The 16,449-nt window shown below is 37.7% G+C and overlaps 1 protein-coding gene across 2 annotated transcripts in view; it reads left to right on the plus strand.

The window, feature by feature from the left end:
- Window positions 1-6,568: 6,568 nt before the first annotated feature.
- Window positions 6,569-16,449, plus strand: part of BMP5 (bone morphogenetic protein 5) — a 60,577-nt gene continuing 50,696 nt past the window's right edge. Inside the window, exons 1-2 of one of the 2 annotated variants that reach the window (XM_040599001.1) lie at window positions 6,569-6,787; window positions 7,392-7,759. In XM_040599001.1, coding sequence (XP_040454935.1) covers window positions 7,510-7,759 — 250 coding nt within the window. In that variant the 5' untranslated portion in view covers window positions 6,569-6,787; window positions 7,392-7,509. Of the gene's footprint in view, window positions 7,760-16,449 lie in introns of both variants that reach the window. The other variant, XM_040599000.1, reaches the window with a different exon arrangement.

Below are 16,449 nucleotides of genomic sequence, written 5' to 3' on the forward strand. Positions count from 1 at the left end.
AGTTTGGGCAGGAGTGTTGATATCTTCTTGAGGGCAGGAAGGCTCTGCAGTGGCATCTGGACAAGCTGGACCGATGGGCAGAGGCCAGCTGTGCGAGGATCAAGAAGGCTCAGTGCTGGGTCCTGCACTTGGCTCACAATAAGCCCACACAGCGCTACAGGCCCAGGGAAGAGCAGCTGGGAAGCTGCCGGGTGGAAAAGGACATGGGGCTGTTTGTCAACAGCCAACTGAACGTGAGCCAGCAGTGTGCCCAGGTGGCCCAGGCAGCCCAGAGCACCCTGGCTGGTATCAGAAAGAGCGTGGGCAGCGGGACTAGGGAAGTGATCGTCCCCCTGTCCTCAGCACTGGTGGGGCTGCACCTCAAATCCTGTGTTCAGCTTTGGGCCCCTCACTACAAGAAAGACGTCAAGGTGCTGGAGGGTGTCCAGAGAAGGGCAATGGAGCTGGTGAAGGGTCTGGAGCACAAGTCCTGTGAGGAACAGCTGAGGGAACTGGGGTTGTTTAGTCTGGAGAAAAGGAGGCTCAAGGAGGACCTTGTCACTCTCTACAACTGCCTGAAAGCACGAGGTGGGTGTTGGTCTCTTCTCCCAAGTAACAAGTGATAGGACAAGAGGAAACGACCTGGGATTGTGCCAGGAGAGGTTTAGAGGATATTAAGAAGAATTTCTTCAGTGAAAGTGTGGTCAAGCATTGGAACAGGCTGCCCAGGGAAGTGGAGTCACCACTCCTGTAGCCATTTAAAAGACATGTAGATGTGGCACTTATGGACATGGTTTAGTGCTAGGTTCATGTTTGAACCTGATGATCTTAAAGGTCTTTCCCAACAGAAATGATTCTATGATTCTATGTAGAAAGATCAGTTAGCATACAGTGATGATTTTCGGGTATGCATATTCCAGCAGTGGTCCCATGCATATGTCTTTCACAATCCTCCTGCAACAGCAAGATCTGACTGGTCTCTCAAGGACTGAGCGATTCATGGAGCACTCACTTAATTGCAAGTACTGGAGCAGCAGCTCCTCTGTTACTGCCTGACATGCCAGTTGATCACTTACAAAATGGGAAACTTTGCTAAGCAAAGGAATTAATTTTAAAAGAAGACAATAACATCTGTCCACTGATGTGTGCAAAAGGGAAAGAAGAAATGTGAAAAGAAAGATGATGGGGGAATAAGGTTTAAAGTTTAAAAAGCTGAAAAGAAAGTCCATGTGGGATCAGAGGCAGCACATTCAAGTGGTAGACTAAACACGGAGACATGTAAAGGGAGGAATATAATAAAGAAGGGGAGCATGCTTATAAAACAAAGCACAGGAAAAAGGTATGAAATGCCCAGAACTAATTGTTACAGATTGAGAGACTGCTGCATCATCCAATTGCCAGTAGAGGTGCTAAAGCCAAGGCTATAGAGCTCAGTAGCAAAATGCTCAAAGGAAGAAATAATTTCTATATTTAGATGGGTAGAGTACTTCATGACATGAACAATATTGCAATGTAGCTACCTAGATGCATCCGTTTAGGAATGAATTTTATACGTATCTGTAGTTGAAAACAAAAAGACCACTAGCAAGAGGCAGAAAAGGTTTCCTGAAAAGTGTTGGGGCCAGCCCAGGAACACCACAAAACCCTTATGGCTGTGCTGCAGCCTAAGAACAAGGAAACCAGCAGGTACCAGTCTGCAGCTGGGGCACAATAAAACCCTTCTACAAGCTGAGCCAAGAATAATCTTCTTTAAAAGTGCTCTGCTTTGCTACTTAAAAATGTTCCTCTTGTCCAAGTGTTTTGTATTTGCCTCAGTGCAGTTTCTTTTTCTTTTCTTTTTTTTGTTTTGTTTTGTTGTTGTTGTTTTTTAACTAATTAGAGGTTTATTGCAAACCAAAGGGGATTTCTGGGAGCTCTTTGGGTTTTTAAATTATGCAAATGACAGCACTCTGATGTTGGATCATATTCTTTGTATATTGTGTGGTTCACATATTCGGAAGGGGGTGTGTGGAACAGGTTTTTCTTTTCTTTTTTTTTTTTTTTTTTTCCCTAGTCCTTGAACACAGTAAGTGTAAAAAAAGTCTTCAGGTGGATTCTGAAATTATTTTACTTCATTTTCTTAATGTTAATGTTAAAGAAGAATATATTTTTAATGCTACAGACCATTCTGTGCTGATAGCTTTACAACTTTGTGCATGGAGTATGAATAGAACAAACTTCACAGATGATTATACTTAAAGCTGGAGGTCTTTCTGTAAATTTTAAACAAAGTGTTCTATTAAATGCCATCTATAAAATGCTTGATGACTTACCTCCTAGGCTGATTTGTGATTTTGTCTGAGCTTTTGAAATCTTGGATGAAAAGCTTTTGCTACAGGAAACTGGTTGATAACTGAATAAAGAGCACTATAACACAGAAGTATTGAACATTTCCACATAGTAAGTATTATTTTGCAATGCATTCCTCTGCCTGCAGCATAAAATGGAAGTATTCTCTCTATGTAATGCTTAATGATCCCCAGGGATATGTGTAAAGCATATAGATGTCAGGTAAAGCCCCAGTGGTTATCCTAAAATTCCTCCGTGTCTGAGGAGTACCCTTAACTTTGTAGTTCAGGACAGCTATCTTTCTGTCCTGTTATGAAGTTAAATAAAGTAATAACATTGAACAAATTTTCTGTTCCAAAAATGGTAGTGTTTCTGCCCCTGGAATGATTCCTGTCTGTCAGTCAGCAAACACTATAAGATTATTTGGGATAAAAGGAGTTTATATCAATATGCAACATTTACAAATATCATATTTGATTTGTGTCTTAACTGCCATTTTCTGCAGGCAATTTTCCAATTTTCACACTCTGTCCATTACAAATGGAATTCCCTTTGCATTAGTAGACATATCTTTCAATGACACAGGAAAATATGTGTTTGTTTCTTATGTTTGCAGGGTAAGAATGCAACTGTTATATAACATCCAACTTCATAAAATAAAAAAACCCAAGTGACAGATGTCATACATGTTTTGTTGATTGGACATTTGGAACACATGAATATATGCATGCTTATGTCCAAAGGCTCGAATGTATACCTCATGCAATCCCATACAATTGTAAATCTGACTTGGATATACAGGTACGCATAACTATGGTGTCTGTGTAATGTTTCTGACCCAGGAAGAGTCCAGATGACTTGCTTTCATTTTGCTGCAGAATCTGTAGCTTTAAGCTCAAATGATTTTTCTGCTTTCATGAAATATTGTCATAAAAAATTATTCTCCATCTACATTTTGCAGCAATAACCTCGCAGAGAAACAACAAGGACAGACTTAAACATTTTTAATGCTGGATCATTTGTTTATGCATAATATTGATCTGAATGCCAAATTCAGCTGGTCATCAGGAGGGTAAGAGCCAGCAGGATTATTCAGCATGCATGTACAGGGTTCAGATTTAGACTGCAGGTATCTTGGAGACAGTCTGCACTTTATTTTGTCAGAGAATTACAGAGAACCATTGCGGTGGGAAGTAGTGCTCAGCTGATGCGATGTTGAGAATGCAGAGGGAGTCTGCATTCAGTAACTATCCACCGATTTTATGTATCTTTTTATGGGCATCGCACACTCAATGATTGCAGTGACTCACTGGGTAGTTACAATGTTTTTCACCATTGCAGTGTTATGATCCATTGGAATCTGAGAGTGGCAAGACCTGGGTTCCTGGATTTCATTACTTCCATTATGATATTTACTCTAACATTATTTAGGTTAGTACAAATTTAATGAGCTCTGAATTCACTCACCATGTACATATATGCCACATTGTTTAAAGAAATTCATGAAACTGTTTCCTATCTCAAGCTGCCAGGGGTGCCTGGATGGTGCTTTGCTGCTACCCCGTCTCTGAGACCCTGCTCTCCAGGTGCTCCGCTGGTTACATGCTCCTCTGTCAGATACCTATCCCAAATGGGACCTCACTTCAGGAGTCATCTTAGTTTATCTTTTATTTTTAAAGGACTGGATAAAGGCTGGTCAGGTGTTTTCTTACGTTGCTTTCAGGCTCAGTGGGGAAGAAAGAAGGTCTATCTGTATGTAGGTTTTATATTTCAAGATTTCAGTTTTAGACTGAGGGTAAAACTGGAATCTCTGGGGCATCTTGTTCAAACCCCTGTTTTTGGTTTTCGGTCAATACTTTATATTGACCTCAACTGTTATTTAGATTTGAGTGCATCTAAAAATGGTGTTAACATGACATTTCCTATAAGTTTCAATATTATGCAACCAGTAAGGGATAATTTCTGTTGTAAAACTTGAAAACTAGAACTCAGCTGACTTGGAAACTTAACCCTAACCTAAACAACATCAGATATCTGTGCCGATGTATTTTTACATATTATCAAATAATGTATCTTGACATGATGAAATTGTATGTGTTATTTTTTCTTTACAAGTAAATTGATCCATATTGGAAATATGAAATGGGACCTTATAGCTATTACAGATCTCTTTCATTTATTTCACAAAGGCTTGCATATTTAGAGCTGGCTATCTCTCCCATATGTGAGATATCCATGTTAACAATGTTTATGGAATACAGGTTTATTGCAAAATGACACTGTGTTTATAGTAATAAAAACTATTTTTATTTTTACTTTTTTTTTTTTTTTTTTTTTATTCTAGTCAAGGACATTTGGTGCCTTAGTGGAAGGTAGGTTAATGTAAAATAAATCCTTTGTATCTAGGTTACATGTTTGGTTGTGGCTCCGTCCGAAAAGAACAGGACCTGTTTTCATCAAACGTATGATTACTAGTTTATGTATTTTCTTACTCAGTTTCTGTCTGGAAAAGTGTTCACTACATAAAAGCATCCTCAAACTTGAGGGCATTTTTGGCTTTTTGAATGGGAAAAAATTAACTAAATGTGGAACTCCAAACACTCTAGTGGGATAATATAGGAAGTTTCTTTTGCTGGACATGCTGATGGGCTGAGGACTTAAATCCTCTGAGCAATCAATCCACTGGCTTTTATGAATGCTTAGGGAAAAAAAGGAAATATATTGCTGGAAAAGTCAAATAAACCTTGTTGCAGGATATGTGATGGGCAAATTAAAAAAAGGCATATGTATTGTAAAGTCTTAGGTATCATTGCAACTGTTTGAGCAAGACAAGTGAAAGCAAAACAAAAGCAGGAAATAATACTTTTCTTGTAACATGGATTTTGAGGGCAAACCTCAGTGACGAGAGAAAACGTATTCTGATTCTCACTGCTCTTCTGCTGAGAACAATAGGGCTTTTACTAAAGAGCTTCATAACTAATTTTAATGTTAATTCAGCAGGTCTATTATGAGATAAATCCTTCCTTGGGAGAAGCATTGTCCATTACGTGTGCTGATTTATGAGAGAGCATCAGCTATATTTTAATCATAGCTGAACTAGACTGTACAGACTAGGACTCACAATATATAAGAAAAGATCATTTGTGCTTAATATACTAGATAAATTGTTCCTGGCTTCTTAGGGTGTGACTATATTTGCTGTCACACTCCCAAGTTTACTCAAGAACTGTGTGATTTGCTGAGTAGGTGCTAGTCATGTAAGGGAAAACCCGACGGGATGCATTTTATATACCTGATTTTTTTTCTCAGTGTCATGTATTAACCTTTTTTGTCCTTTTCTTTTCCCCTTCATCAGAGGAAAGTCTCCTCAAGACCAAATGCAAATTATAGGAGTGGGGAAAACGACCGCCAATAATCTGAGCAATATGAAATTTAACACTGTGATTTTGTTTTAGTGAGAGGAAAACACCCGTTGTTGGCTGTCAAAAAATTCTAAGCTAAACCTTAACTTCATGGGCAGCAGCTATAAAATCTATTTAATACTTCTTAATTCTTCAGTTAAGCTGTTTCTTTCTCCAGTTAATAATAGGCTGTGGGATTAAATCTTAGTTTTTGATATTTACTGGGAAATGTAGTATAGCGATTTGTGAGTCAAAATGTACTTTGAATAAATTACCATTGCAAATTACAGTTTATGAACGTTGTGATTATAACCATAATTACACCATTGGCTATGCATAACTTGAAATCTTGCTTGCTGAATAAATTTGTTTTCATTCAGACTGCATTCCCAACATTTTTAGAAAAGAGTGAATCAAGCCTTATTGACAAAATTTCCTATGGAGTTTATTAAAAAGGTCACCTTTGTTTGCTAAACTTACCTAAAATATAAACATTTCTTGAATTAATGAGATGCTATTTTAGTCTGTTAAGAGAGTTTCCTATCCAAGTTTACTAAACCATAGACTCGTAAGGAGACTCACAAGAGCTTCCACATTACGCCATGCCTTTAGCTATCTGCATATCCTAAAAACATTAAAGTTAAAACTGATTCTGCAAGCTGTTAGGAAAAAAACACCCGATAGGCACAATTAGGTATATTACTGTAAACTGGGGGGGGGGGGGGGGGGGGGGAGGTTTAAAGCTCTGTCTGGCAAGAGAAGGGTTAAGGACTTTTTTGCTATACCCGTTTCAAATTACAATGAGAAGCCTCTTCTTTCCCAGCAGGGTTGTGCTTACATTAGTCTTTAGATCTCTCTTGAAGAGAGCTGTTATATTTGTGCCTGCTAGAGTTGGAAATAACAGTTCAGAAGCTGAAAAGGGTTGAATGGATTTACAGAAGGGTTTTTTTTGCGAGTAAATTCATGGCAACACATTAATTTGATTAGTACATGCTTTAGAATTACTTTACACTCAAGCGATTCAAAAGATGTTAAAGTTATCACCAGGCTGCTGGACAAATATGTGTTACACCACCAAGGTACAGATCAAGACAAATCTGTGACTCAGGATTTTATCTTGGGAAGAGCGCAAGGTGTACGAAGAACTCAGAATAACGAGGGAAGATAACTCTGGGAACTACAATGTGTCAGAAGAACAGCTCTTGCTAATACAGCTCCCCACCAAAGACCTGGTTATCTAAGGTTTATATAGGAATGCCTAGGTCAACTGACAAAATACTGGTCTTCTGCTCCATAAATGCAGAAAAAACGATAACAACAGTGGAAAATTGGAAATCTGAATTTCAGCTTTCTTAGAAATAACTGCAACCTGACACATTCCATAATATTTAAACAGGGTGGGGGGAGAGAAATCACCAAAGATGTTACGTTTAGAGATGACATTGACATGAAGAATAGGTAAATTTTGTTTTTCAGCCACTGGGAAAGCAGACCTCATAGGAACTCAGAACAAGTAGGAGAAAAGATTTTTTAGATTTTTTTTTCCTTGTTCTTTTTCTTTTCAAAGATGAACCTAACTGCGCTCAAAGCTTTTGTGGGCTTGCTCTGGAATTGCTGGGTTCTGGTGGGTCACGCACAGGGAGGTTTAGGAGACAATCATGTCCATTCAAGTTTTATTTACAGGAGGCTGCGGAACCATGAGAGAAGGGAGATTCAGAGAGAGATTCTCTCTATCCTGGGTTTACCTCACAGACCCAGGCCATTTTCACCAGGAAAGCAGGCTTCTTCTGCACCCCTCTTCATGCTGGACCTGTATAATGCCATGACAAATGAAGAGGATACTGAGGAGCTGGAGTATTCACTAAAGGGATCAATGGCAGGGGAAAGCAGAGGGATACGGAAAGGATACCCTGCCTCTCCAAATGGATATTCACGGAGAATACAATTATCTCGCATGACCCCCCTGACTACACAGAATCCTCCCTTAGCCAGCCTGCACGACACCAACTTTCTGAATGATGCTGACATGGTCATGAGCTTTGTCAATTTAGGTACGTGGAAAATTTTTTTTGTTTTTGCTCTATTTGACAAACTGTTAACCTGATCTTGCAAGGGGCAAACCTTTCGGCCGGACCATAACCTGCTCTGAAATGGCAGGATTGGGCCTGGGCTGCTGTGCCACTGGTAAAAGAAAAGTTGTACTGACGGTAAATAGCTACGTTGTAGGTGGCCAAGGAAAAAGATTTTTCTCACTGTTTATATAAAGTCAGTTTCTATAACTCCCCTCTGCTGGCTTCTGTTTTCTTTCTTTCATTGATGTAATGAAAATTCTAGCCTTAGGCCAACTAACTCCTTTTTTTTTTTTTTTTTTTTTTAAATCTTAAAAAATCAAACACTTATGTCTATTGCTTGGTTATTTCCCTCACTGTTTTGCTTAAAGCTCAGACATGAACAAATATCAGTTGTTAATATTTTAAAGCCTACAAAGTTATGAGAAGGGAAAAGTTAAGCAATTTCCACCCCCCTACCCCCCCCCCCCAAAAAAAAAAAAATACTTCTTAGGTTATTTGTGGGTTTTTTTTCTGTTGGTAAGAGTCAGAGTTTTATTATCCTTACAGCTGGATGGCTGGATTTTAAATAATCTGTTGCTGTTTCTTTGTTATTTCTATTTAATAACCACAGACTGTGTTTTATTATACTGCCATGGTGCTCAGAGTCTGCACTGGTTCTTATTTTCTGTGTCATAAATAAATTAAATAACAAGTAGAGTATTAAACACCAGAAACATGCAAGCAAAGAATGCTTTTGAAAATGATATCAATACAGACACAAAACCTGATAAAAATAAATTATATTGGCTTCTGAGTATAATAAACATTCTTACCAGTTACATTGTGGTTAAAAAAGCAGTTACAGATTTCTTTAATAGAAGGCAACTTAAATCTCATTAAGAAAGCTTCAAATAATTCATGAAATGTATTTACTATTTTTATAAGTATTTGAAATGTTGCAGGACTCATAAAGTTAGTTAAAAAAACCTGTCTTGTTTGATCTAAATAGCAAGAGATATAATTGAAAATTTGAACTTTCTCAATAAGCTAGTATGAAATCTGATGAACTCTTGCTTTTAAGGATAATACTTTCTGTAGAAACTTTTTAAACAACAGCACGCGTTCCAAAATACCTTCAGATTATCACATACATTCTGTACCTTTTATGTCTACCAGGTCTTTAATCCTTTCTGCAGGATTAAATGTTTCCAAATGCTAAAATCCTCAACAACTTGAATTTCTAGGAAATGAAACCCTAGACTTTAGTTGTCATAATAATAAAATTATTTTTCATTAATTATGTGGCAGATAAGGAAGTGTTCAATTCTGAGATCTTTTTCCTTAAGAGTAACATATGTCCATAACTCTACAATACATTTGCTTGTTACTCTTGCCCCTGAAACAGCAGATTAGAAAAAACGGAAATCTCAGTTTTTTGAAAATGTGCTCTCCATCCTTAAGAAAGTGTCATATTATCTGGGTATTACTTTTAAGTTATCATCGCATGCCTCAATTTACCCAGAGTATCTGGAGTCAGCTGAATTTAAAATGGGAATGTTATAAAGGAAAATAAGAAATGCTCTGATCTCCTAAGTCAATACCTTGATCCTGCAAAAATTTTCCTCGTGTGTCCTGAGAAATACCCAGAGTAAATATGTCGCAGACCATTTCACCAGTGACCCTGAGGACTATTTACATGGGACCTAGCCTTTGATTTCATGAAACATCTTTGATTTCAAAAGGACTTCTTGCAGTGCATGAGTAGAAGTCTTTGAAGGCTCAGTGTCAGATATGTCCTAGCCTGATCCTGCTGCACTTCCCCGGACAAAAACCCTCTCTGGAAGAACGCAGGTTTCCACTGAGTGTCTTGTCTTGGCTGAGAAGTTTCTAATATTTGTCTCATTTTGTTGGGAAGCCTAAGAATGTAATTCTGAGAAGCTAAAGCATATCTTATGTTTCTAAACTGTGAGAACTGGGGATGAGATGCTTTATTTTTCTAGTGATTATGATTAATAGACACCATTAACTTCCAAAAAAAAACTGTGTAAATACCAGGATTTTTTTTGCCTGTGTAAAACTAAAATGTGTCTCAGCACTAAGTGAGTCTAAATCCTAATTCACTTTAAATGCCCTTCCATACATGTTGGATATTGTGGTTTATCACACATTCCACCATGTAACATGTGTAAGAAATATTGATGACCAATATAGATTAGCTTCAACATTTTTATTAAACAATCCTATGTTTCAGTATAATTAACATAAAAATGAAATAAATCATGGAAATAGGTAACCATTTTATATGATTTATGCAGTATGAGATTGTGACAGATGAGGGCAAGCTCTTTTAATGTACAATGGGGAAAAATATGCAGTGATAAGTGAATGCTAACACTGTACCTTAAAATCAATAAATGCTGATGCAGCACAGTAATAACTCAACTGCTTTTAGATGTGAAGCCTCAGTCAACTTGCATCAAATTAATCTGCTCTGGAAATAGTAGTCACCGTGTTCATACTTGCACACCATTAATTACATAAGGTATAATTATAAAGCTTTATTAATCATCATGATATTTTAAATTGAAACTTCTGTATATAGATGTAGCCAGTTATAATAATTTAAGGCACATATATTAAAACAAGAAATATGTAGCTGAGTTGTTGGATAGGAATTATTAAGCATAAGAATGAGAAGACTGAATCAGATTAAAAAGGAAAGTTAAAAAAGATTCAAGGACGAATAATTTTACATCAAAGAATAAAAACTGAAACTTATATGCTAATTTAGATAAAAATCAACCTGTAAGAGTTGCAAATACCTCACTTTCAAAAACAAATTCAAAAAATAATCATCAAGAGAACGCCAACTGTAATTCTGTCAAGCAACCAGGGAGGAAAACAAAACTGAATTTACTTCTGAAGTTAAAATTGTAAACACCTGCTCTTTATACTGGAATTTATACCAGAATTTTCATCTCTTTCTTTCTTGAATGATACAACAAGACAGAGACTATGTCTTGTCCTGTATTTTATATAAGACTGTGTGCATTGGCAGCTCTCCATAAATATCGATGAGTGTAACAGAAGAGTTAACTGGGGTTGGTCCAGCAGTCAAAGAATAAATCCTCCAATAAATACATTGAGGTTTTCAAAGATCTGCTTATATCACCTACAAGTTCAGGACTTTGTTTTCCTCACTGGGTGGTTTTTTTTTTATCCTATTGTTATATTTTATTATATTGTTGCAAAGCCCTGGCTGTTTAGAGTTCTGGCATCTTCTTTTTGGCCAGTCTCCCAAAATGACATATATAGGATACCCTGTTCCTCAGAGAACAGACAAATAATACTCATATAGTCCCACTCACTTTTCTGCTCACTCAAAATTTGGTTAGAGAAGGACTTTGTTAAGATGAATGTTAGTGTTCCCACTCTTCACCTTTTACCAAAACAGAGGGATTGAACAAAAAATACGTACATGACTGAGGCTTGGAGAAACAGCAGCACTTTTATAAACTTCATTTAAACATTTCTAGGACTGAATTTTCCATTAGCACAAAAGTCATCATCAAATCCAGTACATTTAAGTGTTTCTTCTCATGCAATTCAAATGGCTTGTACTTTCATTTATTTACAACATACCTGTAAATTATTCTCTAAACAGATTACTGCATTTGCTAAGCAGTTCTGTTTTCTTTCTCAATATTTTCCTATGAATTGTTATGAACTTCCTATAACACAGGATAAATATATACAAGTTTTGTGGTTTTCTGTCATGTTTTCTTTCTTAACATATAAAATTAATTTCACTAACTCAAATGTGAAAATCACTAGAAAACTTGTGACCCTGACCTACACATTCTGATTTTTAAAAGGATTAAATATGACGGAGAATTTTAAAGTAACCAATACACCCCATAAGGACAACTTTTCTCTTTCACACACAATATGGTTCTGCAATTTAATTATAATAATCCTCAAACCACACATGCTGTGATCAGTTCTTAAATCAGACCTTTTGCTGGTTTGAGGCACAGACGATTGTTCATATTTCTCCAGATTCTCTACACCAAGTTTGTACACTATCTTGAAGATTATGTTCTTCTTTAAAACCTGAATCACTAAGGAAATACATAAATTCACAAGATTTACAGCCCATTGTGTTCATCGGAGAATGCTAACATGGCAGAAACTTTAAGAAACCTACAGTACGTCGATCCACACCGAATACCTGTACAAATATAGTTTTCTTACACACAAAAAAGAAAGAATTCCTAACTGCAATCAGACCTTCAGCGTATATAGTAGCTATTTTCTTAAATTAAAATAATTCAGTTTCTACAACTTTCCACTAACAGCTAACATATCATCAGTGAGGGATATGGAGTGCTAAGCTATAAAATGCCAGGAGCTGTGGAAGGGGAGCTAGGTTTGAAGGATACACACAGAAAGGCCTTAGGATCATTAACTTTTCTCCTCAAAGCTTAGGAATGAGTACACTTTCTTTTCCACTGAATTTCAGATGTTGCTGTCTTAATTTTAACCTTACATGAATTTCCTTGGCTGTGGTACAGTTTTAGTCCGTAAAATGCAGGCTTCTAATGAAAATATTGACACAGCCTTAACTGAAGTGCAGAAATAGTGCTATTATCTTGCCTTGAACAGGGGGATGCTATTACAGAGATAAAATGTGTTAAATAACAAATAGACCTCATGCCTTTAATTGTGGAATTGGATCAATACTGAGAAAAAATGAGAAAATATTGGTGAAGTTTTTTTGAATGGCAACCCAAAGTCAATAAGATGGATTTTTTCAGTCTTTTACATAAAATTTAAAGCAAATTAGATCAAATGGTTCTTCTTTAATCTTCACCCAAAGTAGACCTCATTTGGCATCTTGAAATCCTAAGATTTTTTTCCCTTAATAAAATTTTCATCACCAAATCAGTAAGCTGAACTAACTTGTTGTGACCTAGGTACACAATCAGGCAATAGAAATAACTATTAATTATGAAATAATTTTCTATGATAAAATTAAATATTAAGACAGCTTTTTTGCAATATATGTTTATTTATTTCAAAAACAAAAGGACTTTACCCATGGGATGTCTTTCCATAGAAATTCTCACCCATCCTTACAATTCATTAGGCAGTTTTAAACAATTTTTGTGCGATGACAGAGTGTGTTGTTAGGGATTGTTTTTGATTTTGAGCAAGAAATATTCTCCATATTCCGTTTTGGAATTACACTACATTTGTTGTTTTATATTGAAATATATTATATTTCCTTTGAAATCTCTCATGTTACGTGAACCTTATGAACTGTGTAGCTCTACCTCAAAATAGGTTTGTGTGTGATCCATAAATATCATCTAACAAAATAATGTTTTTATAACTGTCAATTAATTTTTTTGCCAAAGTTAACACTTTAAATCCAAGTAAATTATTGTGTCTACCCAGCCAAAAAAATGTCAAGCTCTCCATTAACTGGGGTATAAAACTGTCTGACTTTCCTTGCCGACAGATTTGAAAGAAATTGCAGATAATTGAAGAGAAACTGATTTAGCAGATGGTTAGACGTGCATGGTGAAAAGCTATATATATATATATGTGTGTATATGGATGGATATATAAAAATATATATTATTAATAATATTTTTCCCATTGGGAAGAACGGCTGACCGAGTTCCGCTTCTTCTTTAGAAAGTGCTCCTTTCCAGACTAAACACAGACTTTGGGTGGGGTTGTCGTGATTGTATGTATTGTACAGTGCATATTTTCCCAGGAAAACACAATCTTGAAGTAACTGGCTAGCCATGAAAAAGAAAGAGGGAGGCTTGTGGAGATGCCTTTGTGTGGAGGGTAGTAGGGGAGGAATCCGCCTGCCATGGAGTGGATGGAGAGCCTCTTGGTTCTTCTCTGAAACTCCGGTTTTTAGGTAACAGGACAACTTTGGCACATACGTGATCTCCCACACTTATTGCTCCTGTTATTATTTTCTCTGAATGTTAAATTATGCAAAGAATGTTACCATGGCTACCTGCCTACTTACTGCCTGAGTTATGGAGGTAATTACAACATGGGCAGTTCCTTTCTCTTCTCTTTTTAGCCACGGTGGTTCCTTTCAGCTTGCTTTCATAGGCCCGCTAACTAATAGAGTTTTGCAGAAAATTGATTACAGTCTGATCATTCTAGGTGTTGTCTGGTGTTTCTACATAGCTGAGAATGAACAGTTTATGAAGTGCCAATTGCAGCCTCCAGCTAAAGAAAGGCTCCCCAGGGCTTCAGGAGAGCTCTGGCTGCTACCAGACTTTATAATTATTTCCCACACTTTTCCCCATCCTCTCCTGTTTGTCCTTTTCCTTGTCTCTAACCCCCACCGCCTAGGCAAGGTCATTGAACTTTAGTTTTATGTCAGTGGCATTTGGCTGCAGAAGGGATTAAAGGCCAAGAAGTGGGGAGACTGGGCGACAGTGCAGGAGATGAGGAGGGAAGGAATGAGAGCAGGCATGAGAGAAAAATGGCAAAGCACAGGCCAAACTTTACAGGGAGAACAGCCCTCTTCTTGGAAGGCAACGGCCAATGTGCAGGGCTGGACACAGACCTGCTGGGCATGGGAAAGGCTGACAACAGAGAAATAGCCTTTGCAGGAACTGGTATTACTGGGACAGTTAGTCCTGCTCCTTTGTGCCTCACATGGAACTTGATGTTGTAGCACTCGGAACATTTCCCATACCAGTGGAGTTACAGAAGTGGAGGGAAGTTCATCATGGTAGGGAGAAGGTGCATGCCGACAGAAGAAAGGGCAAAAAACCATGCTAAAGTTAGATAATGTGCAAATGAAAGAGAAAGTGAGTCCACATACAAGTTTCTTCTCCAGTGAGCCTTGCAGGTGAAGGGAGCAGTTTTCTTCTCAATCCCTCATGGCACAGCAGCTACCTCAACCTCCCCAGGCACTTGGCTCCCCAGGCAAAATTTTTTGTCCTCACAAACTGAAATGCAGCTCTCCCCACCCTTCACTATGTGTGTGCAGGGAGTACACAGACGGGCTACTAACATTTGCAGCCATAAATAATGTAGAAGCTAGCTTTTAAAAACCGCAGGTTAAAGGATGAGGGTTGCCATGACGCACACAGAGAGGTTGAGATCAGAGGAGCAGCTAAAAGGGGTCGGGAGAAACAATGAATCCCCTTGTTCTGAGTCATATTTATGAGTGCTCCATTGCACCTAAAGTTCATATTTTATTGGCTAGGCCATGGGGTTTCCCCATTTGCTCATCTCTTAAAATAACACCCCTGGTTAAAATTTCCTATAAAACACAGAAATGCTACAGCAGGCAAAACTTGTCAACCCTGACAACTACATTATTTAAGATTGTGGGTGGGGTACACCAAGAAGGAGCTGGTTTGTGTTTTGTACCGAATATGAATTTGTTTCTATACAAAAAAATGACTGTACAACAAGTAGAAAAGGAGAGCTTTACAGATCAGCTCTCCACTCAGAAACTTCCTGCTATTATTGAGAGATGCTGCAAAAGGTGAATCTAAACGTTTATTTCCCAACTCTTTTTGAGCAACTGCTCCAGTGCAATAGATTGAGAACTTGGCTTTATCAACCACTATTATACAACTCAGTGGCATGTGCACCTTACCACAATGTGGCTTGACTCTTTTTCCCACTGTAATTCAGGGCAAACAGACAATTATTAATGAGTCAGAGCCCAGAAAACTAATCAGGACAGCTAGTGCTAATACACAATATATAACCATAGCTGACAAACAGTGGCTAGGCAGAAGCAAATTTCCATCTAACTCTCCTTTTTGGAGAAGAATCAGAAGGAGGTAGGAATTTGAATAGCTGAAATTTCTTTTAGGTTTATCTTTATCTGACTTAGCAATATTACCCATTCAGACCCCATGACAACCTGACGATCTTTTCCAGATTCAGTGATTCTGTGATTCTATCCCTTTGTAGACAGTGTCTGTCAAATGAAATTATTGTTGCTCTCACTTCATGTATTTGACTGTAGTTAAATTAATGAAGCTATGTTCATATTATCTGGAAAAGCTGTACCCCTAATCCAGAGTAATTATTATAATTGAATAACAATTTGTTTAGGCATATCCATTTAAAACATCCCTTTTTGAAAAGTGAGGGGGAAATATAAGTAGGTATTCAACTATAAGGTACTGCAAAATCATTTCAGAAAGATACTGTTCTGGACTCATGATATGGATGGCATCAGTTTTGGAGGTAGAGGTGTTAAATTCTGTCCTGGCAAACCTAGACTACAGAATGGGAAAAAGCATGGACACTGAACTGTTTGTGAGTCTGATTTTGGAGCTGCGGGAAGATGGCACCTGATGGCACCTGGTGCCTGTAGCCTTGGGATTCTAGTGGCAGGGTCTGCAAAATCTTTAGATGAGACAAAGAGTGGGAGAACAGTAGTGTGGATGATAAAGCCAGGGAAGCAAAAGCAAAGCCAGCATACAACCCCATGACAGCTGTAGTCTTTTGGTGATTTATGATGGCTGAGATTCAGCAGGAGCATAGCTTTGAGAAGGTTGTTCCCAAGGTTACCTCAGCTGGGGTATCTGTCAATAATGACAAGTCATAACATGCTAGTGATCCCAGAGGTTAATCTACTACTCCTGACCAGGTTACCTTGTTGCCTTGTACATGAAATGGAT

The sequence above is a fragment of the Falco naumanni genome, chromosome 6, assembly GCF_017639655.2.
Source record: "Falco naumanni isolate bFalNau1 chromosome 6, bFalNau1.pat, whole genome shotgun sequence".
In the NCBI taxonomy this organism is placed as follows: Eukaryota; Metazoa; Chordata; class Aves; order Falconiformes; family Falconidae; genus Falco; species Falco naumanni.